This window comes from Vanessa cardui, chromosome 3 (assembly GCF_905220365.1).
Source record: "Vanessa cardui chromosome 3, ilVanCard2.1, whole genome shotgun sequence".
Classification (NCBI taxonomy): Eukaryota; Metazoa; Arthropoda; class Insecta; order Lepidoptera; family Nymphalidae; genus Vanessa; species Vanessa cardui.
This window is the reverse complement of record NC_061125.1, coordinates 289,329-316,375: the sequence shown is the minus strand read 5'-3', so window position 1 is coordinate 316,375 and position 27,047 is coordinate 289,329. Positions and strand designations below refer to the sequence as shown.

The window sequence follows — 27,047 nt, the reverse complement described above, 5'->3', positions numbered from 1 at the left end:
CTAACTGAGTCTCATGGAAATTTGCAAATTTGCATACAGACTCACACGCATCTGAAAACCCATATATCGAGTTCGAACAGATGCCCTCTGCTCGGCTGTGGGTACTTTACCTAAATATTTTGAAATCAATGAACAGGAGGCAATGAAACGACAAGCGTATTGAGCAACTTTTTTTAATAAAACTTTTAACTATGATATAATAAATACAATAGAATACATTACGAGCATTTATTATGTCTCGGGCGGTCGGGCTGCGGGCGGGGAGGGGAGCCTGGGCCCGGCGCCCGGAAGGCACATTTCTCGTTAGCAGACGGATGCGCGCCCCTCTCCTTGTACACACGCGCTCACTGCGGCTGCGCTCGCTGCCGGCAATTCGTTGACTTACAAACTCTCACTGCATTTGACTCCGTCAAGAAACGACTGAGGGGTGAAACTTTAAGGAGACTTCAACAAATTCCCAACAATGACGCAAAATTGCTAATTAACTGCAGCTTGTAAACGTTACACAAATGTCCATTCATATCTGGAGATACCCATATGTGTGTACAAGGCTCTATCAGATTGCGTGTGTATATAATATTACAGAAAGATGTAGTAAATAGTAGCGGAATGGAAATGTTCGAAGTTCATATGAAATACAGGCGGACGGCGCGGAGGGGCGAGGTGGGAGCCGACCAAGCAGCCAATAGAGAATCCGGGCTCGGCCCGCCGTGCACTCAATTACGGGAGGTCGGATGTCGACAACTCCTATGATTTAGTGCGCGAAGAATATTCTCTATTGACTGTACTCTACGTACAGTAATTACATTATATCACAAAACGCCTACATCGTAAAAAATCACTGCGAGATTCTCGAAACGAACTCACCGGACCGAATACAAACGATCACAAGGTACTATCACACGATCGATACAAAACTTGCGTATATTTCACTATGAAAATTACTACATATTTAAAATGTATTTGCACAAAAGAACTCCGCCCGCATCGATCGCAGCGAAGAGTCGACTGTCGCCGGACGGAGCGGAGGAGACACCACGTCGGCACCACGGAGCGGCACCACAGGCACCGGAGGTCACCGCCGGGCGGCGGAACAGTATTTACAACGAGCGAGAGACACGAGTTGCGTCAAATCAACAATTGCCTTAAACGTACGCTTACCCATTAAAATATGTAAAACATGACAACAAGATCCGAAGGCAACTAATTGCACTAACCGCAGTCCACGCAGCGATAACGACCCCGCTACACTCCTAACACTTCGCCGCGCGACTACATAAAATCGCTTCCATCGCGATTTTGATGCAAATATTAACATTACTAATATTGAAGGCTAAACAATAAACGAACGCACACGTGGGCTACGGAACCGAAGCCCCGTCGGCGCGCACGCACTCGCGCACGCACGCGAAAGCACGCACGCGAACGCACGCGAACGCACGCGAACGCACGCGAACGCACGCGAACGCACGCGAACGCACGCAGGCGGGCAGGCGGTAGGAACCGCTCGTCGCAAACAGACTCCAGCGCGGACACCGGCAGCTCGGCGCTGGAGTTGAACGATATTTGATATGTAGTGGACGAGAGTAAAATATCTGCACTTAAAAAGTTTCAGCTTCGTGATTTCGTATATTGGAGCACAAGACTCATAACTTACACACGAGGCAGATTACGTTAGAGGTTGAGGCAAATCGCTACCGGCGATTCCAAAGCGCGCGTGTAACTGTGACTTGCAAAGGGGAGAACTCACTTGTTGCAAAACAAACACAACGTTTATATACGACTTCTGATTCAATAAGCGATAGTCATAGTATCGATTTAAACTTTGATATAATGCTCAGCTACTAAAAACTACTGATATTAATCTTATAAAATATGTAACTCGTAGAAAGAATTATTAAATTTCATAATATAAAATAAAATAACTTTGTACACGATTTCATAACGTTGACACTCTGCTATGATGTAGCATTCAAATTATGCACATTTCACGGGAACAATCAGAACACGAGACGCTCACGAGCGGCGTTTCAGTCAAATAGAGTCCGACACAAAACAAAGCTGCATCAGTATGTGACGAGTAGCACGCGACACGTCGCGACACGTCGATATGTTGCCCGATATCGCACGAACAGTTCCTCGGCGGGAGACAGCACTCGCAGATATTGCAAACAGCGACTTAATACATATACTAATATATTTGATTAGGTACGCGATAAGGCTCCTCGTAGTGCGCGATACGGCGACGCTAACAGAAACACTGCACCTCGCCAGTAACACGAAATAAACTTTAGACTTGACAACTACGCGAGGCGACGCCGGCGCACTCGCCGGCCACGCCCCACAACTCGGGAGGGGGAGGGCCTCGAAAGCCAGAATTCTACAATTTAATACTCCTAAATAATAATAATGATAATATATGTAACAAAGTTTAATTCAATTCTGAGGAGCGACTGGCCTGCGCGAGTCACGGCGCGGCGGAACAGACCCTTGGCGAGTCGAGTCGCTTGAGTGCCAGGACGATAACTGGCAACTGGCAATCCATGAGGGGAACCCCCCTACGCATCGTTCGTGTTTCGTGCATTAAATTAATTCAACACGGGGATGATCCTACATTTCTACGACCAAGCGAGGATAACGCATCGTTCGAGTTAGCTCGCATCGCCTACGACTCGTGGACATCATTTAGTACATTTATTTTACAGTAATCACTAAACAGATATACATTAAGTAAAGTTCCATTGTTGCAGCGATCCGACATCACCGGTACAAAATTGAACATTACGTTAAAGCTCGTAGCGCCCGCCGAGGCGGCCCGGCTCGTTGCGGGTCGAGGTATGAGAATATGCTAACCTACTTGTAATGTCTCGCAAAGTACATTGGACCCTACGGCGCTACGGCGCTACGGCGCTACGGGCGCGGCGGCATCACAAGGGCGCCGGGAGCTCTTCTTGCGCCTCCTGCTCGTCGTGCGCAGGCTGCGAGGCCTGCGTTTTCTGCACCTCGTGCAAGGCCTGTGTTTTCTGCGAGGCCTGTGTTTCCTGCGAGGCCTGCGTTTCTTGCGCCTCGTGCGAGGCCTGCGTTTCCTGCGCCTCGTGCGAGGCCTGTGTTTCCTGCGAGGCCTGCGTTTCCTGCGCCTCGTGCGAGGCCTGTGTTTCCTGCGAGGCCTGCGTTTCCTGCGCCTCGTGCGAGGCCTGTGTTTCCTGCGAGGCCTGCGTTTCCTGCGCCTCGTGCGAGGCCTGTGTTTCCTGCGCGGTTTGCGCCTCGAAAGCGTTTTGTGCCTCGGGCGCGGTTTGCGCTTCCTGTGTGGTTTGAACTTCTTGAACGTTCTGCACCTCGTGCGCAGGTTGCGCCTTCTGTACAGTTTGCACCTCCTGCGTGGTTTGCATTTCCTGCGCGGTTTTCACGTCTTGGGTGCTCTGCGCCTCGTGCGCGGTTTGCACCACCTGCGCGTTTTGTGCCTCTGGGGCGTCCTGCGCATCAGCGATTTGCACTTCGTGCGTATTCTGCGGCTCGTGCGCGTTTTGCAACTGTTGCGTTGCCTGCGCGTCCGGCGCGGGGTGCGCGGGGTGCGCGTCGTGCGGGCCGGCCTGGTCGTGCAGCAGCGCGTCGTCGGGCGCCATGTTGCGGAAGGCAGTGAGCATCTTCTGCGCCAGCAGGATGGTGAGCGTGTCCTTGTCGTCGTGCATGTCGGCCTCGCCCTGCCGCTCGTCGCGCCGCTCGGGCTCCAGCTCTGAAATTATTGCTTGTTTATAACATGTTAGAATGAACAAGATAAAACTAAGTAGCAAACATCAATAATGAAATAATATTACTCGAGAAACTGTGGTCTTAGTTTAGTTCTCGGCATTAAATGGGTTGAGACACGACTAGGTAACATGGGTAGGAGTGTAGTCGTACCGGAGGAGGGCCAGAAGGGGTCTCCCTGTGCGAAGCTGTCGAACTGCGCCCAGCCCTCCGCCGCGCCGTCGGCCGCGCCGCCCCACGCTGCAACGCGCGCGAACGATTTCAATCATAACAGTGATTGTTTCTTTACACTGAGCATGGTATACATTTTTAAATACATAACATTAAAACGTTTGAACTAGCCATTCAGAACTGTTTATGTTTTTAGAGCATGCTGTAGTATGAGAGCCGTCGTCTGTGAGTATGAGATATTTATTATTTATAGATTTCTTGATTTGGTTATCAGTGATATCGACTGTGACGTCAGTCACTGTGAGGAGCCGTTGATAAGCGAGGACTGTCATCACCCTGTTTTACTTATAAAGACTCGCACATCAGCCACCCTTACACTGTGCCCTCCTATTCAGATCATGTCTGTCTTTCGTGCTGCTGATTATGATGCCATAAATTTAGAGTTGGCTCAGATTGATTGGTCTGAAGTTATAGATATGAATGACATAGAAGCAGCACTTAATAATTTCTAGCAAGTTATTAGCGTTATTATTAAAAAGTACCTACCAGAAAATGTTATGGTCTTAGGTATCCTCCCTGGTACTAGGACTTTAATAAAATAACAAATGAAAAACTAACATTTCATAAGAAGTGGAAAATATATGCGAAAGACAGTGACTATGATAAATTTGATCTCCTACGGGATCGCCAAAAGCGTGTTCAGATGGAGTGCTATAATAAATATATTGAGAGTGCTGAAAGTGATATTAAACGTAATAGTAAGTTCTTCTGGTCGTTTGTTAAATCCAAAAAAGCTTCAGCCGATATCCCGGATGTAATGTTATTTAATAGTGACCGATCATCCGATGGTAATGAAATCTGTCAGATGTTTAATACCTATTTTCAGTCCGTTTTTGAACCAGATTTACAGTCCACCTGTATCGACGATTCTTTTCCAGTGGATAACTGTCATGGCTCTCTTGCAGTTTCTGTTGGTTCGATTGACCTCTCTATTGAAACCGTTAGGAGATATTTAAAGGATTTCGATATTGGTAAGGGAAGTGGCCCAGATGGCATACCACCGATTTTTCTTAAATCTTGCTGCAGTAATTTAGATTTACCTTTATTTATCTTATTTAAATTATCTCTTAGTACAGGTATAATACCCAAAGCATCGAAACAATCATTTGTTGTACCCATTTATAAGACCGGAGATAAGCATTACATCCAAAATTATCGACCTATATCTAAACTAAACACTATAGCTAAATTATTTGAAAAAATTATATATGATCAGTTATATTTCGTTTTAAGGCCGCTGATCATCGACCAGCAACACGGATTCGTCAATGGTAGATCTACTGAAACGAATTTTTGTGAGTTTACTCATCAACTCGCAACAGTGATGGATAACAGTGGTCAGGTGGATGTTGTGTACACGGACTATTCAAAAGCCTTTGATAAGATCTCTCATTCTCTGTTGGTAAAAAAACTTGCTGCTGTTGGTTTTCACGGTGACTTGCTTCGTTGGCTCGAATCATATTTGAGGGATCGTAGCCAAGCTGTTTCTATCAAAGGTTTTTGTTCATCGTTTGTGGCCGTTACCTCTGGTGTTCCTCAAGGTTTTCATCTCGGGCCATTATTATTTAATGTTTTTATTAACGACATTAGTCGATCTATTGATAATTGTAACATAGTACTTGATGCGGATGACATGAAAATTTTCAAAATAATTAAGTAGCCTCAAGATTTTTTAAAACTTCAAACTGATCTCAATAGCTTAGATAATTACTGTGATAAAACCTCTTACGCTTAAATATTAAAAAATGTAACATTCTAACATTTACTAGGAAACTGAGGCCAATATAATTTGATTATAAATTGCAGAATACCTGTCTGGTTAGAGTTTCCGAGATTAGAGATTTGGGTGTTTACTTAGACCAGAAGCTAACTTTTACCTATCATGTGAATGATATAACAGCTAAAGCGTATCAAATGCTAGGATTTATTCTTAGATTGACTAAGGAATCTAAAAATAGCTTTACCTTAATTCTACTTTTCAATGCTTATGTTAGATCTATCTTGGAATATTGCTCTACAGTTTGGAACCCTTATTATAAAACGCATGTAAACAAAATAGAAAAAAATCAGTTAAAATTTTTGAAACATTTGCGATTTAGAGGTGGCCTTTCTGATAATACTGACAATAATGATATCTCAGGTATAATTCCGTTAAATATGCGTAGAAGTATAAGAGACCAAATATTTTTATATAAAATTGTTCATAACATTGTTGATTCGAAGAGTCTCTTTAATAATATACTTTTCAACCGACTTCCAAAAGGAGGAGGTTATCAATTCGTCTGTATTTTTTTTTTTTTTTTTTTTTTTATGTTTGTTACCTCATAACTTTCCACTGGGTGGACCGATTTTGATAATTTTTTTTTTGTTTGAAAGGTAGTGCTTCCCGTGGGGTCCCATTTTTTTTATTTTTTTTTCCGATGATGGTATCCATGTGAAAACGACATAAGTCTTAAATTTGCGTTATGTATATGCGCGACAAATAGGTGAATAACTGAAAATCACGTTAACCAATTTTGATAATTCTTTTTTTATTATAAAATATATACTTCAAGGGTAATTTGGTGAAAGTTTGGTAAGGTTCTGAGCACAGGATCCATGACAAAGTAACGGAACGGAAGGGAACGGAACAATTGTGAGGAGCACGTTAGCGATACTCGGTCGAATCTTTTATTTATAGGTTATTTGGATATTTGAGTCACCTTCCGTAATGTGGTTATGTTTATGTAATTATCATAGTCGAATATTATAATCAACTAGCTACCAACCCCGGCTTCGCACGGGTGCAATAGTGATACTAAATATACTACAGAATTTGTTTATATACTACATCACATCGCAAACTTCTAAAATTATCAGTGTTTCTTTACTATATTGTTCATGTTTTATATACACAAACCTTCCCCTTGAATCACACTATCTTTTAAAAAAAACCGCATCAAAATCCGTTGCGTAGATTTAAAGATATAGGGACAGAGAAAGCGACTTTGTTTTATACTATGTAGTGATGGAACTCCTATACGGCTCGCAGTTAGGGTGCGATATGGGGCAGAATTTCTTACTATCTTTAATCAAATTTTGTGTATGTGATGTGATGTCATATGATGTACGAAATATATATAGTTGGTCTTTTTCAAAGTTTTTTTGCTGAGTTCGATTACAGCTCTTTCGAGGGATCCTTGTAGTTTACGCCGCGTGACGTATTAAATCCGCATTTTCGAAAGTCTATTTTTGCTTTATTCGCAAGTTTCCTTTGAAATTGTCCTCGAAGTAGTTTCTGACTCATATAAACGGAACGTTTAATCTATCCATATTAAAAAAAATTAGTTAGTCAACATCAGCTTCACTTAAAATCAAAAAATAAATAAAATTTTAACAAAAAGAAAAACCGACTTCAAACAAAACACTATTTTAAAACAAATGAATATGCACGAAAAAGTAATAAAAATAATTGCGTATTCAACATATTTTTTAGTCTTCCTAAGTTAAATGAAATGAAAAATATTAGACTACTTAAAAGTCGATTAACGATTATATCATGTAGTTATAATTATTGTTATATTTGGAGTCGGTGTCAGCCACGGTGCCCTTGCCCCAACAATCAAAAGAAAGAAGCGATACGAGCCCCTTGACCATATGACTCATTATAACTTTCTCACCGCATGTGATGACGTTTACAATCAACGTGAGAATGTTCAAGTAGTTGATTTCTCTACTTGAAAGCCATAATACCCAATCCTACTAATATTTTATTTCATAAGGAAAGTATTATTTCATTTATGAAACGTTAGAGAAATAACTCGTGTGTGAAATCAGACGATAATTATTATTTTCGGTAAAGCAACTTCTTTTGCGGATGCAGTAGAGCTGATGTGGCTTTATTTAGGACTTTATATAGTGCTGGTGATATCTCTTCAATCGCTTCCCTTAACCCTTGACCGGCCGATTGTGCACTTTTCGTTACTTTATATGATATGAAACTTCCTGTTTACTCGTGCTTCTCCCTTGAAAGTATAATAAAGTCTAAGATATCCCTTTGAAATAAAATCTACTTAGATGACAAATGTTTAGACATTATGCTGCGTGTTCCCAATAATTATATAAAAATGAATACTCACGCGAAGCGTCGCCGGGCTGCGCCTCACTCTCGTCGTCGGACTCGTCGTCCCACATGCTGCGGACACACACACTCATTGAATAACGCGACTCGGCAAGTCGGTGCAAGCTCTATGGTACGCATACGAATCACTCACTTTTTGCTATCGAACTCCATTCTTAAGAAGTTGTCGCTCTCCAGCTGGGGAAAGAGAAGACCTCGATTAGATTGAGCAGAGATGGCCCAGTGGTTAGAACGCGAGCATCTTAACCGATGATTGCGGGTTCAAACCCAGGCAAGCACCGCTGATTCATGTGCTTAATTTATCTTTATAATTCATCTCGTGCTCAGCGGTGAAGGAAAACATCGTGAGGAAACCTGCATGTGACAAATTTCATACAAATTCTGCCACATGTGTATTCCACCAACCCGCATTGGAACAGCGTGGTGGAATATGTTCCAAACCTTCTCCTTAAAGGGAGAGGAGGCCTTTAGCCCAGCAGTGGGAATTTACAGGCTGTTACTTTACTTTTTACTTTTAGACGACGACACTTTGAGCCCCGAACCGACCGAGCCTACGAACGTAACCCGTTAAAAATATGCTCGAAAATAATTTATCTCGAATTTCCTGAGCTCACATCTGCCGGGCTGCTGGCAACCAGCAAATGCTCTTACGGACTTCGAGATATTTTAGGGCCGCGCCGCGCTCACCCGGAAGGCGTCGGCCGCGCCGCCCCGCGCCGCGCCGTCCCACGCTGCGACACCGCACATGTGTAAAATACAATTTGATAAACTACACCGACTTCAATGTAAGAGTAAAAAGATCATATTGTGGGCCTGAGGTTCTCGTTTGTTTGTTGAGGAAATTTCTCCGGCTCCTCTAATTTTATAGCAGGATAATATGTATTATGTATAAAATGTGGGGCGCATGCGTGCCGGAGACGGGAAATATTTAGGAAGACTGAGCGGCGACACTCACGCGAGGCGCCGCCGGCCTGCGCCGCGCCGTCGTCGTCGGGCTCGTCGTCCCACATGCTGCGGACACACCGTCGCGTTACTCGCCACTCCACACGGGCCACTGCGCAGGAGCGGAGGCAAACGAGCAAGGGTCAACCTTGAGACCATCGGGAGCGTAGAACACATATTACAGAAACGGCTTGTAATACATAACATGGCAAATTTGGCGGTATACCGCTTGGAATATGCGTTTCTATCACTCATTTGTCTCCACTCCTCCAGTTAAAGTAGAATCACTATGGTGGGGTCACTCACTTCTTGTCGTCGGCCTCCAAGTCTAAGAAGCCCTCGCTCTGCACCTGCGAAAGTGAGACATGTCATTGGGGCGCCCGGCGGGCCGGGCCGGGCCGGGCCGGGCCGGGGGCGGCGGGGCCGGCGCGCACTCACCGCGCGGGCCGCGTCGCCGTCGGCGCGCGCCTGCGCCTTGGCCTGCTGCGCCGCCGTCACCAGCTGCAGGTATATCTGCGCAAACGTGGCCACGTGAGTGCTAATGTCTTGCGATAGGTAAGGCGAAACCCCCGCTCGACCGAAACATCCGCACGGTGGCCCAAGGCCGGCCGTCGGCGGTCGGGCGCGGGTTTCGCAAGCGTAGCGCAGTCTAAGCTCGTCGAGGTACATTGGAGGGCGACTCACCTGGTATCCCTCCGCCGTGTCCTCCGGCTGGTCCGCCCCGACCTGAACGCGCGAATTAACATTACTCAGTGCACTATCGCCCTCGCGAGCGCTCGCCGGCGCGGGGCGCGCGCGTCCTCGCTAACACTACGTATACGTTTACCTCGTACGCGTCGTCCGCCGGGTACACGCCGCCCTGCGGACAGAGGGGGGGTCAGCGGGTGGCGGGTCGGGGGCGCGCGGGGGGGCGGGCATGTCGGACACTCACGAGCGGCATGTCGAGGCGCTGCAGCAGCGGCAGCAGGCGCGCGCGGCAGAAGGCGTCCCAGCGCCGCTGCAGCGCCGCGGGCAGCGCCGGCGGCCGCGCCTGCAGCGCCCGCAGCGCGCCCACCACGTGGCCCATGTAGCCGGCGCGCACGTGCCCCGCCCTGCGGACACGCGGCGCTACAGTCGGGCCCGCGGGCGGCAAGCCGCGCGCGGGGCGCCACTCACTTCGGCTCCTCGTTCTCCTCGAAGGCGTCCATCAGCCGCGTCAGCAGGTCGCACTCCTCCACCAGCTGCAAGCAGACAGAGCGAGCCGGTGCGTCAGGCGTCGTCGCTGGCGAGCGGGGCGGCGCGGCGCGGGGCGGGGCGCGGTACTCACGTGCTTCGAGTATCGCTCCGCGAAGCGCCGGTTCTCCCTCGCGTTCCGTATGAGCGCGCAGACCTCGGCGTGCAGGAAGTTGTTGTGCGGATACGCGAACAGCATGTCTATCAGCACGCCCGCCGTGCCTGCGGACGCCACACCCGGCCGTGAGAGCTGCGCTCGCGTCAACTTACTCACTCGTTACGTAAACACCGTATACTTTCAAATGTAACTAGCTGACGGACAGGCGATGGCGCACTGCGATCGACTCTTTCCTTCCAGCATAACGTTCGACACTGTCGTCTGGTAGACGTTCGACTCTTAATTAGCAGGGGCAACCTTAGGTAGCCTCTATATATTGAATAAAGACTTTTTTAACAGTTGACTACCGAGAGTGATGAGCGCCGTGGGCACGTCGTCCACCTCCGACTGCGCCAGGCGCGCCAGCAGCGCCGCCGCCTGCACGCGCTCGGCGCCCACGCCGCCGCCGCCGCCGCCGCCGCCGCCGCCCGCCAGCAGCGCGTTGTGCAGCAGCGGCAGGTGCGGCGCGATGGCGCGCTCCAGCACCTCCAGCTCCGCGTCCGCCTCCTCCGCCGACCTGCGCACCGGACCGGGAGCGGGCGGTAGAGGCGGCGCGGCGCGTGGAGCGCGGGGGGCGCGGGGGCGCGGGGCTACTCACTCGCGGGGCCGCAGCAGCGCCAGCAGCAGGCGGCACACGTGCACGAGCGCGGCGCGGCGCGAGCGCGGCGGCGCCGTGAAGGCGGCCTGCAGCAGGCGGCGGCCGGCGTCGGCGCCGCGCAGGCGGGCGCACAGCGCGCGCGCGCCGGGCCCGCCCGCGTCGGCGTCGAGCGCCACGTCGGCCAGCAGCGCCGCCGCGTTGGCCGCGCCGCCCACGCGCGCCCGCTCGCGCGCCCGCCGCGCCTCGCCCTCGGCGCTGTCGGCGCTGTCGGCGCTGTCGGCGCTCTCGGCGTTGTGGTTGGAGTCGAGCTTGTCGTGCCGGTCGTCGTCGTACGTGCCGCAGATTATCTGGACGAGGCTGTCGAGGAACTGGTACTCGTCGAGCCACTGAGACGGAAACGGCGCATTTTAGAAAATCATCTCGTCGCCGCCCTCCGACCGGCGCGTGTCGTCCGAGGCCGAGTTCGTTCGCGGACAGTTTGTCATTAAGCGACGACGGGGCAAAACTTAGTCGTACGTTGTACTGGTATTCGGTACGGTTGTAATACAATGTTTATTTTAACCTCCATGACGATCTCGTTGAACGGGTCCGTGAGGCTGAGGAAGCACTTGAAGGTGTCGCAGATGGCGGAGGTGGATATGTGTCGCAGCAGGTTGGGCAGGAAGTCGCGTCTCGACTTAAAGAAGTCCAGCACCCGCAGGCACACTATGTTGTGCATGTACCAGTCCTGAAAGTGAACCGATATGTCACAGAGGCTCCGTTTTGTGCGTAAACTTGTAGAGCGGCTCTATAAGTAAGCATAGTGCACCTGCTTTGGACTTCTCTGAAGCAAGATTTCAATGGTTTTGCTGAAGTAGGACGCCAGCAGAGGGTTCAAAGGCGGATCTCTGTTAACGAAGTCGCAGAGCCTGTTCATCTGCACGACGTCCATGGACAGGCGGTCGCGCAGCGTGAACACGTTACTGGCCAGCACCTCGCTGGCGATGTTCGCGTGCCGGTACTGAGACGTGAGCTCCACATTCTTAGGCGGCTCCTCCGTCACCAGAGTGATCAGTTCCGCGAGAATCTCTGGTTTCGTAAGACTGCAGACAGATAATTACTTATAATATTATTACATATTCAAACAGAGACATGAACAGGATTACCATAGTACTTAGATTATAATCTAAATGTGTTATATGAACATGTAACTTTATAAATAATATATAATAATATCCGTCTAATAAGTAATTTTGGGCACGAGGCCAAGAGGCCCTTATCGACACGCATGAAGCATTAATTTAAGCCAAATATGTTTATTTAAAGCCCAATTAGAATTATAACTGAAAATAACATTTAAATTTAGAATAGCCACTTTTAATGTGGAACCTCTATACAGAGTTATTTGTAATTCGACGTAATCTGCTAGGAGGTGATAGGGGTGACTATTTGCAATAATCACCCCTATCACCATTACATTTTTAAATTTGGGCTGATAATGATTATTTAAATATTGACAAATATCCAGTGTTTATTCGTTTTTATAAATCAGAAGAAAAAAAATTGATTTTTATTGATATTTTTTTCTAAATCAATTTTTGAAGTTGCATTTTTGACAAATTTTGAAAGAAGCTAAAAAACTAGATAACTCGAAAATGGTTCACTTTTGGACTATGCATACGGGGGTTAAAATTATTGCAAATAGTCACCCCTATCGCCTCCTAACAGATATACATTGAATTACCAATAACATTGTATAACACTATATGCAGTATTGTTGGGACAAAAGTAATATACTAAGTAAGTCTGATAAAAAATAAACTTTTAATGTTGAACAATATTATAAACATTAAATTTAAAAGTAAGATATATAAACTTAACAGAAATGTTATATGATGATACATGATAATCTTAATACATGCCAACAATTTCATTAATCAATGTTTATAATATCTATACACTACATTGGTATCTTAATATTTCAAAAAGTATCTAAGCCCAAATTTCTCCAATTTGATGTAAAAGAATCACTAAAATGAGTTGTTTAGTTCCCCTGATGTCAGTTAAAACTTTATATAACAATCAAATTCTTATATATTCCAATTAATATATTATAGTAATTTATAATAAAGTTAATAAACATAAATTAATTGAATAAGTATTAAGTCAAGTAATATAGTTTATTGTATTCCAAAGTTATAATGTTTAGGGTATCCAAGTTTTTCCAATATTTTATAACTTACAAACTATGAAATGTATTCTCATTATTTTTAGATAGATAAATGCAATAGTAGGCATCAGAATTGAACTTATTTATTTGTTAGCCACAAACATGTCTAGACAGTTCTACGGACTTGAAGCCCAAATATTTCGTTGTTCAAACAATAATTCTGTGATAGTTTCAAGCTGTGAAGTCTAAGCATGTTGTGACTAATGGTTACATTAATATTTAACTGTTAAATATGAAAACGAAATTGTAACTTACAATTGTATTAGAGCCTTGTTGTCGGCTTTGCATTCTTGCAAGATATCATACGCCTCTAGAACTTGCGTTAATGTGACGTTCTGCAACAAGCAATAATCTTACATACCAATATCACAACATTTATAGCACAGATCATTATGTGGCTTTATACACAGAAAAAAAAAGGTGCGATTAATACAATAAGAATTCTTTCTGTATAGTCAATGCTCTGGCCACTCATAACCATTAATCTCAACAACAAAATACGCACCCCCTCCTTTAGAAGAACATTTAACTCCCTTACTCCTATATAATTACCGCTCCAAAACATAATTAAAATTAATAAGTACGAACTATACAATTATTATAAATCCATAGAAATTCATTAACTTTAAAGAATTTACTTTATGTCTGTATAGAAGTGCAACGATCCGATTTCTGTGTGACAATTACCGACACACCGACTTTCGACAAGACAAGGCAAGCAGAAAAGACAGTTAATTACTGTATTGCCAGGTTAACTAAGTTTCAGCAGTGTCAACTAAGTTATTAGAAATGTAACTTACTAATAAACTACTTTTTAAAAATATGTAGGAGTATTTTAATTATAACAGAAAAATTACTTCATTCACTTATTTTTATTTACAAGCATACGGCTGCAGGGTACTATATATATCGTATATAATAGTTATGTATAAGATTTTTTTTATTATTGCAGTTATTTAATACGGGATTTTTACTAAAATAATTAAAAACCTAGTAAATATCCCATATTGAGTAACTCTTATAATAGTTATGTATATTTTATATAAAGTTTTGTAGCTAGAGTCGGTCTTAGGTCCATTTCGAGACCTTGTAGATATTCTCTTATACCATTACGAGAATATAGGGCAGGACAAACTCTTTTTTTCTTTCCTTTGATTTGATTTAGCTCTCAATAGGAGCCTAAGTATCTAGTGTGGCGTTATAATACTTACAGTAGCCATACCAACATTTAGTCTAGGCGTATATTTATTAAATAGTGCCGATAGGGTAGATTTAAAAGAATCCATTTAATTCAATTTTATTTATAACCTTACATGAACAATTATTAAATTAATAATAAACAAGTCTTATACATATGTTTAATTCTAATAAAAAAACAGTGAATTTACATTATTGTTTATTTACTTAAATAATAAGCATTATAATACAACAACAAAATCTATTTGTTAGAATTATTTTGACTGCAACAATTGCATAGCAAGAGCCTCAGCCTCTTGTACCGAAAGTGATGCTGACACCTCTTCAATCTTTTTCACTTTGCGAGGAATTATACTTTTTTGTGGTATGCCTTTACTCTCTAGCAGCTTTCTCTTAGTAGGTCTGAAAATAACAAATAAAATTAAACAATAGTCCAATAAATAAATAACAATAATGAATAAACTAATTTTTGTTAACCTAACCTGTGATATATTTCATTACTCTCAGATTGATCACTTTCTGATGAACTGTAAATTTCTGAAGTATTTTTGAATGACTTGGATTCTTTACTATGACTACTGTTGTCTTCTTCATCGTCCTTAGCTCCATAAACTTTGTCCGGATCTGGAAGCCACGATAAATCAGGTCCATCAGACTCCGATTGTGAACCAAAGTCGTCTTTCTCTCCTTCATTATCTTTTTTATTTTTCAGTTTCCGTTTTTGTTCCTTATGTTTTGCTTTGACTTTTTCTCTGAATCTCATTTTATCAAATTTATCTTCTTCTTGCAAAACTTCCTTAGCTTTCTCAATGTCTATGCCACCGACATTTTCATTTACAAATTGTTTAGCCAAATCAGACTTTACATCTCTTTTATCATCTTCTATTGCTTCACCATCTTCTGTAAACTTCACCATAGTGTTAACTTTTATTTTCTTTTTAAGTATTTTTTTAGCAACTGCAGCCTTTGTCAAAGGCTTAGTATTCTTTTTTGACTCTCTATTACTATCAATTGGAACCGAAGGTATGTCTACTTGCACATTTTTCTTTTTGACTTGAAGGAAACCATCTTCATCACTATCTTCATTGTCATTGTGAAAATCAAATTTAGGTATTTCTTTTTTTGTTTTAATTTTTTTATTTACTTCTCTTGCTAGCTCATTCATATCTTCAGTCTCACTCTGATCAGATCCTTCATCATTTGTAGCTTTTGCTTTTAATTTTTCAACTGCATTATCAATATTTGTGGCATCTGGATCATTTGTTCCTGTCACAGATTTATTATATTTCTGCAGAAATCGAATCCTCGGTGGAACAATTAGACCTAATGATCTAGCATAGGCGTCTGTGTCTATTAAGTGAATATTAAAGATGTCTTTATTCTTCATCAAATAAATAGATTTTAAATAATTGACAAATGCTCGTTGTGCTGTTTGTTTGAGATCTATGTTATCTGAAAGTAGACTTTCTATTTTTCTTTGAGGTGACATAACCTTTGATGGATCCACAGATATTTTATTTATAGGAATCTTACTTTTATTAAGATCCTCAATGATTTTCTCCTCATGTGGCAATAGCATCAGCAGCCCTTCACCTTTGCCCAGCACCCCACGAGCAGTACGCCCAGCTCTATGTATGTAAGTATCAACATTTTCTGGACAATCATACTGTATAACCCAGTTAACTTTAGGAAAGTCTAGCCCTCTGGAAGCTAAGTCTGTAGCAAATAGGATTACATTTGACTTTCTGCAGAATTCTTGATAGATTTTTTCTCTTTTCTCTTGATGTAGTGTACCATAAAGAGCAAGAAGACTTACTCCTGGTCTTAATTTACAAAATAAGTCATAAGTATACTTTACTTGTTTGCAAGTAGCCATAAATACTAACACTTTTTGCTTAAGATGGTTTCTAATGAAAGACCACAGAATGCCTACCTTCTCGTCTATTTCACAAACAATGTAGCTCTGCTGCAGAGACTCTGGAGTAACAGTAGCAGCCTGTTCATGAGGGGCCACATATGTAGGAAAAGACAAGCTCAATCTTGCCAAATCTTTGACAGATTTAGTTTGGGTAGCTGAAAATAATAGTGTTTGCCTCTTAGGTGGCAAATTTTCTATTATAGCATTCATTGTGGCTTCAAAACCCAAGTCCAGGCATCGGTCAGCTTCATCTAGCACCAGAATCTGCAGCTGACTGCAGTCAAATAGAGGATTCTCATCCATATGCTGCAAGAGACGTCCTGGAGTACATATGAGAATATTGATTTGATCCATTCTCTTCCTTTCAAATTTAAGATTTTGACCACCAATTATTAGACCAGCAGAAAAATCATGTAGGTGGCCTACTTTCCTTAGAGTTTCATATATCTGATAAGCTAACTCCCTAGTTGGTGATATGACTAGGGCTCCAACACCATCCATCCTTGTCCATTTTTTGCAGAATAATATTTCCAATATTGGTACCAAAAAAGCCAGTGTTTTCCCTGAGCCCGTCTTAGCAGCTCCCAATATATCCTTACCTTGCAAAGCATAACCTATAGCTTGCCTTTGAATGTCTGTTGGAGTAAAAAAATTGTTTTCTTTAAGACCTTTTAAAGTCTTTTGTGACAAAGGAAAATCCTTAAATGATTTTATTTCAGCCGGAACTATCTGAAATTTAAATTTAAATATCATGAAGTATCCATACAAAAATGATCACATAAAATTTAAGCATACTTAAAAACCATACCTTGTCGTACTGCGCCTGCAAATATTGAATAGCTGCATCTTCTTCCACACTCTTTTTCTTTTTAGGCTTAAAAAGCCGGTGCTTTTTTTTATTTAAACTGTTCTTTACTCCTTCTTTAGTCATATTTTATACGATAATAACAAACTCACTTTCCCACATGCACGAATTTGATTTGAAACAATTGTCAATTGTCAGTCTCACATTGACAATTGACGTTTATTAGAGTGTTGCTTTATATTATTTCAGTATTTCTATAATTCAATAAAAATCACAAATGTTACAGCGGCAATAGAAGGTAAAATGTATTTTTTTTATAGTAAAATAAGGTTTTAGTATCAATAGGTCTCCGACTGGAAACACCACTGTGCTTTGAGCAAAGATACGAGTGTCGAAAGATGGACTTTTTGCGGCATGATTCTATTAATTATATAAATAAGTAAAGGGCTTGTTATCATCCATGCTTCTATTCTTATTGAGCCGCGGATTTGCGATTCAACGGGATGCTGGTGGCATTCTAGATGAAAATAGTAATAATTTTTAATTTTTGTTTGTGTAGATATAATTAAGAATAGTTATGTAAATAAATATATTTCTACAAACATTCTTATAAGGGTGTTTAAAATAGTGTTTTAAAATAAGAGCATTATAAAAAAATATCTTAACCATACATTCTTGTTGTGTTCCGGTTTTAAAAAGTGAGTGAGCAAATAAGTTCCCATGGTTGACGCTGCAATAGATTTGAGCTTGTTATTTATTTATTTAAAATATACATTTAATCCACACAAGAATTACTTGAATCATTGATTTTTATAAATTACTAAATGATGATACAAATACAGATTAATACAGTTAAAAAATTTTTTTATCTGTGGTGAATACGTCCATTCATTCATTCGTTTTTAAAGTAATTTCGTTCCTTAGATCAAGTTGATTAGTTCAATTTAGTTCGTACTTCGTAATCGTACGAATGCAAGATTGAAATTGAATGTTGATCGGTATAAAAAGCAAGTAATCGACAAACACAAAGTAAGCTGTTTACATTTTACAAAAGTAAATTAATGTAGCTGGCGTAGTCAAGTAGAGCTCACGTCTACGTCTGACTTGCATTTTCCTCTCGCATTTTATGTGAAGTTTATAAACGCGTTTTGCTGCTGCAGTCTATTCGTTCTTCACATTAGTTACGCCAACTGATCATAGTTTAGTTACGATAGTTAAGGTAAGACAAAACAATTAATTATTTTTTTATGATTTATAAATCACACCACACCTATTTCTTTGTATTGCGTGCTTTGTTATGTATACCTAGTGTGTCACTCTTATAATTTTTTGCAATGATTGATTCATTAAGAAATACATAACAGTTAACGATAATTAATAATTTGGAATTGGAAACTTAATTTACAAGGTAAAAATTAAGTTTCCAAATTACCCACTAAGACTAAGATATTGTTACAAAGCGTCTTTCTTCATAGGTAATAGGTTACTTTGTTTTTATAAAGGTGTAACCTATTTAACTATTTAATTGAAAAAAAAGCTATTCCTTGTTTTTACAAATATATTTAGGTACCATATATTTTTATTTAATGGAGCTCGATATTTAAACATCTACAAATATCTTGTTCGCGAGACTTATATGAAGAATCGTATTATTTTTAATGAAGACAATGAAGAGCCTGGCCGTGCTGTTGGTGTTGGTGGCGGCGGCCAGCGCCGTCAGCTTCTTCGACCTCGTCCGCGAGGAATGGAACGCTTTCAAGGTAAGCTAAATCACGTAATAGAATATGTATTACTTGAATATTCCGTTGTAATCTACCATCTCTTTGATTTTACGCCGAATAGTTGTATAATTAGGTATATTATTTTTTCCATCGATTTTCTACTTAAAATTAAATGTTAAGGCCTTAGTATTTTGGGGCCTAGCCGACTATTTTTTTGTACATATGAAACCGTCGTTTGCTTTAGCTTGAACACAAGAAATCATACGAAAGCGAGACCGAAGAACGGTTCCGTATGAAGATCTACGCTGAGAACAAACACAAGGTGGCGAAGCACAACCAGCGCTTCGAGCGCGGCCAGGTGTCCTACCGCCTCGCCACCAACAAGTACGCCGACATGCTGCACCACGAGTTCGTGCACACCATGAACGGGTTCAACCGCACTGCCAAGTAAGTACGCGTCACGTAACGCCAAACCCGATCGAAACAATAACAACTTATATAGGGGCTTGAAACATACTCCTTGTAAAACAAAGAAATATTATTTTAGTATTACGTTTAATTAATTATCCCTAGTTTTATCATACGAATTAGTTGACATATATCTTATCTCCGAGAATAAATATATTTTGTCACCATTGATAAGTAATGTGAATCCGTAAACATAGTTCCGGTGACCTTAAAACGCTTTGTTTGTATCCGAAGTCTCCGACCTCTGTCCCGCTGGCCGCTACTGCGTCGTAACTCGCTATACACGCCGCTAGCGTCGCTTGTGTTATTGTTTTCTTATCGAAGTTAAACAAACAGATTCGGGAGTAGATAAGACGCGCCGAGAAACTAACTTGGTCATTAATGTCGTCTCTTTTTCCTCGTCGTGACCTTATTTTGTTATTGAAGGACGAAGTTTTAGGTAGGTCGCGAGTAAGCGAATTTATTCACGTGCGCTAATTATCCAATTTCTAAGATTAAAACCTATTAGAATTGTGTATTAGTACGTTTTAATTACTCTATATAACTATATTTATACGTATGAGCAGCCTTTGGCGCTGACTAACATGTCATAGGTACTCAGATAATACCATAGACACTAAGGTTTACTACACACACACTAACAAACTTAGGATTTCCTTATTGCGATAAATAATGTGATATAATGAGTTGTTCTCGAGCGGCCATGTCGGATGTTTATTGGAATCCGGTTTGAATACATGTGCAAGTACTTCGTAAGATATTTTGTAACAAACGAGTTTGCAAAAATCTCTTTACACGGCAGCCAGTACACATGACGGGCGCAAGGTCAATGGCTGCTTGACGACTTGGGCGGCTTTTGGCGCTCTCTCCTAAGTTTAACTCGTTTTTCTCGGCGATTGATTTAGTTTAAACATAAACATTGACTTGACGACTATTATCGGTCGCTCATTAAAGCACTTCAGAAAACATGAGTTATTGCGTGATGTAATTACATGATTTGCAAGTTTTAATAGTACATTCAAGCAAACATTTAGGTATATCTGTTTGCTAAGACCTTTCCTTTGCAAACGATTCATAATTTTCCTTATGCTTGTGAAGTAGTGATTAAAATAATTAATTGCATAATGATGTTTGGTATCGGTTTATTCATTTTACATAAAACTTTTCGTAGCAGCTAATGTCGTTGAAAATTTTATAACAATGGATTGGAAAAATTAAACAAGCGTCAAATTTGGGTCTTATTTATTTTTGTTATGTATATAAAAGATATTCCTGTTTATGTTAAAGGTATTTATGATAATGCACTATTTGTTATTTTATAGTTCAAAAAGAAAACAACTAATTATGACTATGTAAACAATGCATTAACACTGATAAAAAGTAAAGTTAGTCAGATATTAAAACTGTTTCCATCCAGCAAAAGTCTCATCCGGTCTATTTATAATCTTGGAGCTCGAAACTCCCTTCGGAATGAAGCGGTTAGAATCGCTGTAAGGATACGAGGAGGATAGGTTAACAAATAACACGTAGTTTCCGCTTCCTGGGGACGGGACTCTCCTATAGGCCAATTATTAAAAAAAATTAAAGCTCATGTCAAAAAACATTGACAAATAATGCATATTATTTATCGTAATATCATATTGTGTTAAAAGTAATATGATAAAAATAGTAATGGACTTAGCAGTGTTGATTTCCAAGCAGGATAAATACACATCTAATGTGTGTTTATTGACATACTTTGTACTTAAAATAGTGGGAAAGAGTTAATACTGAATCTCTTACCGATTCTTCTGGATATAATCTACTTCGCAAAGCGAAAATAGCTTGTATTTAATTCAACTAGTATGTTATGCATAACATCTGCTATGAGGTTTATCTACAATATTATTCCAAGTAATTTTACATGATTACAAAATCACATTGGATTTTGATGCGGTTTTTTAAATAGATAGTGATTCAATAGGAATGTTTTTGTATATAATACATAAACAATAAGTAAAAAAAAAAATCTGCAGTATATTTAGTATCAGCATTGCACCCGCGTATTATAAGAGCAGTATCAATATCGGGAAGCTGTTAGCCTCTTTGGCTCTAAGTCGTCGTCCGCCGGCAGACACAACAAGGAGCTGTACAGCAAGGGGCGCGACTCGCGCGGCGCCACGTTCCTGTCGCCCGCCAACGTGGCGCTGCCCGAGCAGGTGGACTGGCGCGCGCAGGGCGCCGTCACCGACGTCAAGGACCAGGGCAAGTGCGGCTCCTGCTGGTCCTTCAGTGCCGTGAGTATCCGCACCCGCACCCGCACACACGCACACGCACTCGCACACACACACGACCCCACGACACGCAGCCCTTCCAGTGACACGCTGCATAACACCATACCCATCAATATTCACTGTGTTGCAACATACGTTGTAATTGCATCAGCTATGACTTGGCTGCAACGCTCCTAGCGTTGGATGTGAACCTTCTTGTCAGTTTGTACGACACGAGTCCCGTAACTCTACCACATGTCATGATGTAAATGATGACTCAGTCATTAAAATATGATGTTCCCATAAATCATAACATATCGCCCATCACTGTCGGTATATATCGCTGTGGTGTTGTTGTTACTCGCGAGGGGCGTGATGCGATTATGTATTATTCACCCGCGAGTGAGTCACTCTGATTCACTTTATAAACTTTTATATTTGAGTTTCAAATTCCATCTGCAACGATAACATCGTTGAAACATTTTCATGGAAATCGGATCCGACGGCCGGCGGCCTAGGGCTTCGCGCCGCAGCACGAATTCTAGTAAAGTTCTCGTAATATTTTGTCAAGAGATTATTCAGCGTAGGTTTTCTAATGAGATTATTAGTATCTTCTGTTGACGCCTCGAAGCCCTACAGACGTACATGCGAACATACATATACGTTCGCACAACGATCTCTCACGCGGTCGTGAGCAAATACACGCGTCAAGCGTGGGAAAGGTTTATGCTTTATTTTTGAAACAATTGGATTGATTGGCAGCAAGTGGTTTTAACGGACCCGTTTGAATCATGTAAATTTCATTTTCCGGAGATATTAAAGCTTAAAAAATATATTGATGATATTTTTGTTAATTTTTTGATTTCTATATAATGTAATGAAGCGTTAAAAATAATTTTGTAATTATTGCGGTCGAGAGTCGAGATGGCCCAGTGGTTAGAACGCGTGCATCTTAACAGATGATTGCGGGTTCAAACCCAGGCAAGCACCGTTGATTCATGTGGTTAATTTGTCTTTATAATTCATCTCGTGCTCAGCGGTGAAGGAAAACATCGTGAGGAAACTTGCATGTGACAAATTTCATAGAAATTCTGCCACATGTGTATTCCAACCCGCATTGGAACAGCGTGGTGGAATATGTTCCAAACCTTCTCCTCAAAGGGAGAGGAGGCCTCTAGCCCAGCAGTAAGAATCTACAGGCTGTTGTTGTTGTTGTTGTATTATTGCGGTCCGAACGGCTGCTGTAACGGCGTCGGTCCGCAGACGGGCGCGCTGGAGGCGCAGCACTTCCGCAAGAGCGGCTTCCTGGTGTCGCTGTCGGAGCAGAACCTCATCGACTGCTCGGGCGCCTACGGGAACAACGGCTGCAACGGCGGCCTCATGGACAACGCCTTCAAGTACATCCGCGACAACCGCGGCATCGACATGGAGAAGACCTACCCCTACGAGGCCGTCGACGACAAGTGCAGGTGGGGCCGGCCCGAGGGCGCCGTCGCCTCCGGCCCGTCCAGCCGCTGACCGCTCCCGTTGCAGGTACAACCCCAAGAACGTGGGCGCCGACGACGTGGGCTTCGTGGACGTGCCCGAGGGTGACGAGGAGAAGCTGAAGCAGGCCGTGGCCACCGTGGGGCCCGTCTCCGTCGCCATCGACGCCAGCCAGGAGTCCTTCCAGCTCTACGCCACCGGGGTCTACTACGATGAGAACTGCTCCTCCAGCAACCTCGACCACGGGGTGAGTCGGCTCGCTCTAGTCTTACAGAACGACTAGCGCATAATATTATGATGATAGTCATGTTACTGTGTGGCGTCATGCGGTTTTGCAGTGTGAGCATCGTATCTAAATGTCACTCAGGTCGATGCATGATATCTGTTAAAAAGTAATCTAATGAAATAAACAAGTTATTGCTCTGTTGTATCTCGAACGGGCGCTGACGGGCTGATTCATTACAAATCAGCTGGCTTATCAGTGACAATGGCAGGTCACGTTACACGCCAACGCCGCCCAGCGTGTCGCGTTACCGTGCCTGGACAGTTAAACTCATTACAACGATTTGGATTGATCGATTGGCCTCACTGAGATCCACTAGATTTTAACTCGCAACTATAGTCTGTTCGCGTTAAGAATGCAGTGAGTTGTCATTCTTTACCGGCCTGACTCCGCCCCCTTTGACCAATCAAATCTTTTCAAATTACAAAGTCAAGTTCACATTTAATTAATTATTAACTGATATTTTTATTTTTATAATTTAAATATTGTTTATTTATATATTTATATTTAATTTATTCAAGCTGTACACGTAATAATAAATGTAACCTATAGCTACTAGATGACGTTATGTCAAAATATGTAAATTTCTACATCGCGATGGCAAGATTCGCAAACGATTGTATATAGTGTTAAGAATTTTGTTGATTATTCACCCCGATTCGATTTTTTATTATAATGTGTATTTTTTAAATTAATTATACTTAGTCTTTAAAACAAATATCATTTGTTGGAATTTTAACACAAATATGCATACACCTTCACCCTGCTGTTAAAAAAGATTTGATTGGTCAGGGGGCGGAGTAAAGCCGGTAAACAATGACAACTCACTGCATTCTTAACGCGAACAAACTATAGTGTAAATAGGCCGTAGTAATAGTGGAGTGTCACCGTTCGGGGTAGGTTCTGGTGGTGGGTTACGGCACGGACGAGGACGGCGGCGACTACTGGCTCGTGAAGAACTCTTGGGGCCGCTCGTGGGGCGAGCTCGGCTACATCAAGATGGCGCGCAACCGCGACAACCATTGCGGGATCGCATCCGCCGCCTCCTACCCGCTCGTGTGAGCGTGAAGCCGTCGCATTCCTAGCGCTAACTTTGTATTTTAAGTCAAACATATTCAATAAAGTTTTTATTTCTCATTAATTCATGTGATATAGAATAAAAAACATAGATAATAAATATTTTATAAAAAACTATGTGTTTCCTTTTCTGGTTGAAATATTGAACAGAAATGTTTTTTTCGTTGTGATGATGATTCGTTCGCTTAGCAGAAATATGTTAAGGAGTTATATTCAGTTTTATAAGACTAATTAAAGTGGTAGATATAAATATAAAAAATCACGAGTATCGTTATTCTGTTGTTCTAAAGATCAGACAATTTTCAGCTTAAAGATTCAAATTTGGATGACTAGTTGCCGAGATCAAAATTTTATTCGTCCGAGGGTCCGTTTTGCAGCGAATGATTACAATACACTACACTTGTTAAATATATTATTTTTAATAAAATTAAAATATGCCTTATTCGAGTAGGACTTTACAAGCACTTTTGAAATTTAGTCTGTAATAGATAAAAATTGTTACAATGAGTGTAACTTTGAAGACGCACAGTCGCGGTTTTTACTACTTGCCTTTTTAAAAACTACAATTTTATAGTAGATACTTTGTCTTGATGTAACTAATGATGAAGATTTCCCCATTTATGGGAAGGTTTCCTTATTTATGGCTCATTCTATAAATAATCAAAATCATTCGTCAATCAATCGATGTCTGTTGGATGGGTGAGAAGTAAGTGGAGATTAAAACTTTGTTTTATACAATTTATATTAATAACCCTTTTTTTTTTCTCGCTGGAAAAACGCTTTACGCGCTTCCCCCACGTGATGGAATGTGGGGGGGTGTGTGGGACTCCCCGGAGCCCTGAACGCCGAATACGCCCAAGCACACCGGGTTTACCCACTAAAAAACCAGCGGTACCCTCTCCGTCTTTCGGCGGACGCCACGGGATCGCTTACGCATGCTACCGTGATTATATTAATAACCCTGCCAATAATAAACTAAGTACAAAATATTCAATTCTACACAAGCTCAACGGAATTTTACGATACTATCCTTACAAATATCAAGTAAAATTAGTAGCAAAGCAAAAAAAAAAAAAAAAAGTACCGCGCACAGGACTTGTTTAGAATTATTGAAGACCGACTACAATACACTAACAGCGTGTGCAAATTAATTACTTGACAACCGTCGTCATAACTCCGCTAATGTTCATGATATAAATATGATTTATAGCCAATATAGTTCAAGATTAATGAACATTTGTTTTAATTAGTTCTTTAGTTCTCTAGATTACACCATAAAACAAACAAACATATTTTCCTTCTTTATTTATTAGAATAGGTGTCGGTTATCAAAAATTTTAACAAACAACCTAATGATGAGTAATTAGTGCGATGTTTTTGGTGCGCCTTTGACTCATCCGCGGGAGCTGGCACTATACTCTGTTCTACCATAACTGGAAAAAATCCAAATAAACATTTGATAGCACATTGATGCAATATCATTGGCTTTTGGGAAATTGTGTTTTGTCCTACGACGAAACTGTTATCGGAATTTTGGACGTAAAATTAAAGTGGAAATAAGTAGTTATGTGTTGTATTATAGTACGTTAGAGTATTATAGTGGAGTACACAATATAGTCGAGTTATTAGCAAATCACATGAAATACATAAATGACAACTCTTCTGTTTGTTTATCTTTTTTTCTACTTCAATTGGAGAAAGCTCCACGTATAGTATAGTAGAAAATAATAGCGACTACCAAACTAAATTCAAACGAGGCCATACGTAATAGTTAAATAGTTCAATCACGAACTTCATGATAAACAAAGAAGTATACAAATTAAACCCAGCAATTTCTGTTATTGCCAATAATCAATATAAAATGTAAACCATTACAAATTAATTAATCAAGCGTACGTGAACATAATGAAGCTTGTCGTCTCGTTGTGACTTGTATCGAAATATAATAAGCAGCTGTTTAATTCAAAGACTATGATTGTTTTTCTTACAATCATTACATGGTATAAAAAAGGTCGCTTACCGTTGTCCGTCCATATGTATGCTTAGATCTTTAAAATTACGCAAGTAATTTTAATGCACTTCCTTTTAATAGGTAGAGGGATTCGAGACGAAAGTTTTTGTATATACCTAATACATATAATATATACTAAAGAAACAAGAACAATTCTGTACCTAGTATATTTAGTATCAGCATTGCACCCGTGCAAAGCCCGGAGTCACTAGTTTTTAATATTTTACGATATCGGAAAGCGACTGTTTCGTTCTCGAGGTGTAATTATATCTGTATACTTATATATATTCGAATAAAGCACAATATAATAAATAACAAATCCTGCTTGATTAGCCAGTCTTCTAAGGTATTCATTGCTATGACTGAAGTCGTCCAAAGAGTCATTTAAGCAGAAGTCTTTTTCACTTCATATAGCAATAATATGTCATTACTTTGAATAATATCTATGATTTTTTTTTTTTCTGTTACAAGCAATAGATAATTTGTTTCATTAATCAACCATAAAATACAACATTTAAAATGAATAGTGAGAACATGGGTAAATGTATTTTTCATCATGTACTGCGAATTATATTTAAATAAAGACTTGACTCGAGAAATATGAGCTAACTAAA

General features: G+C 41.3%; 3 protein-coding genes across 10 annotated transcripts in view; 1 reads left to right on the top strand and 2 right to left on the bottom strand.

The window, feature by feature from the left end:
- LOC124543625 (cathepsin L-like) overlaps positions 1-24,536 on the top strand; it is a 113,303-nt gene extending 88,767 nt beyond the window's left edge. For 2 of the 4 annotated variants that reach the window (XM_047121884.1, XM_047121881.1), the window contains exons 3-6: positions 21,439-21,601; positions 22,841-23,046; positions 23,111-23,309; positions 24,246-24,536. In XM_047121884.1, the coding sequence (XP_046977840.1) occupies positions 21,439-21,601; positions 22,841-23,046; positions 23,111-23,309; positions 24,246-24,407 (730 nt within the window). In that variant the 3' untranslated portion in view covers positions 24,408-24,536. Of the gene's footprint in view, positions 1-18,045; positions 18,356-18,794; positions 18,897-19,101; positions 19,305-21,438; positions 21,602-22,840; positions 23,047-23,110; positions 23,310-24,245 lie in introns of those variants that run through there. The other 2 variants (XM_047121880.1, XM_047121879.1) reach the window with 2 other exon arrangements.
- LOC124543623 (serine/threonine-protein phosphatase 6 regulatory subunit 1) lies at positions 1,688-13,939 on the bottom strand. 5 transcript variants are annotated; one of them, XM_047121875.1, is made up of 19 exons: positions 13,722-13,939; positions 13,472-13,551; positions 11,816-12,089; positions 11,570-11,734; positions 11,008-11,393; positions 10,718-10,926; positions 10,347-10,474; positions 10,196-10,260; positions 9,972-10,131; positions 9,867-9,899; positions 9,479-9,766; positions 9,347-9,390; positions 9,054-9,109; positions 8,786-8,829; positions 8,232-8,275; positions 8,097-8,152; positions 3,901-3,987; positions 3,195-3,733; positions 1,688-3,077 (listed from the first exon to the last, which is right to left on the bottom strand). In XM_047121875.1, the coding sequence occupies exons 1-19, from the start codon at positions 13,779-13,781 to the stop codon at positions 2,928-2,930; spliced, it is 2,868 nt and encodes a 955-aa protein (XP_046977831.1). In that variant the 5' UTR covers positions 13,782-13,939; the 3' UTR covers positions 1,688-2,927. The 5 variants fall into 5 exon arrangements, with proteins under 5 accessions (XP_046977831.1, XP_046977832.1, XP_046977833.1 ...); XM_047121876.1 differs by having other exon boundaries at positions 1,688-3,733; positions 9,479-9,553; positions 9,725-9,766; XM_047121877.1 differs by having other exon boundaries at positions 1,688-3,733; positions 9,347-9,384; positions 9,479-9,553; positions 9,725-9,766.
- Positions 14,626-17,329, bottom strand: LOC124543624 (probable ATP-dependent RNA helicase DDX10). The gene is made up of 3 exons (XM_047121878.1): positions 17,140-17,329; positions 14,896-17,060; positions 14,626-14,815 (listed from the first exon to the last, which is right to left on the bottom strand). The coding sequence occupies exons 1-3, from the start codon at positions 17,260-17,262 to the stop codon at positions 14,668-14,670; spliced, it is 2,436 nt and encodes an 811-aa protein (XP_046977834.1). The 5' UTR covers positions 17,263-17,329; the 3' UTR covers positions 14,626-14,667.
- Positions 24,537-27,047: the final 2,511 nt, after the last annotated feature.

Excerpts from the sequence above, each read along its gene's own strand:
- LOC124543623 (XM_047121873.1), bottom strand. The coding sequence starts at position 13,781 with ATGTTTTGGAGCGGTAATTATATAGGAGTAAGGGAGTTAAATGTTCTT. Across the intron at positions 12,090-13,471 it reads AACAAGGCTCTAATACAATT|TCTTACGAAACCAGAGATTC; the intron begins GTAAGTTACAAT and ends ATCTGTCTGCAG. Across the intron at positions 3,734-3,900 it reads CCCCTTCTGGCCCTCCTCCG|AGCTGGAGCCCGAGCGGCGC; the intron begins GTACGACTACAC and ends CAATAATTTCAG.
- LOC124543624 (XM_047121878.1), bottom strand. The coding sequence starts at position 17,262 with ATGACTAAAGAAGGAGTAAAGAACAGTTTAAATAAAAAAAAGCACCGG. Across the intron at positions 17,061-17,139 it reads TGCAGGCGCAGTACGACAAG|ATAGTTCCGGCTGAAATAAA; the intron begins GTATGGTTTTTA and ends TTTAAATTTCAG. Across the intron at positions 14,816-14,895 it reads AGTAATGAAATATATCACAG|ACCTACTAAGAGAAAGCTGC; the intron begins GTTAGGTTAACA and ends TGTTATTTTCAG.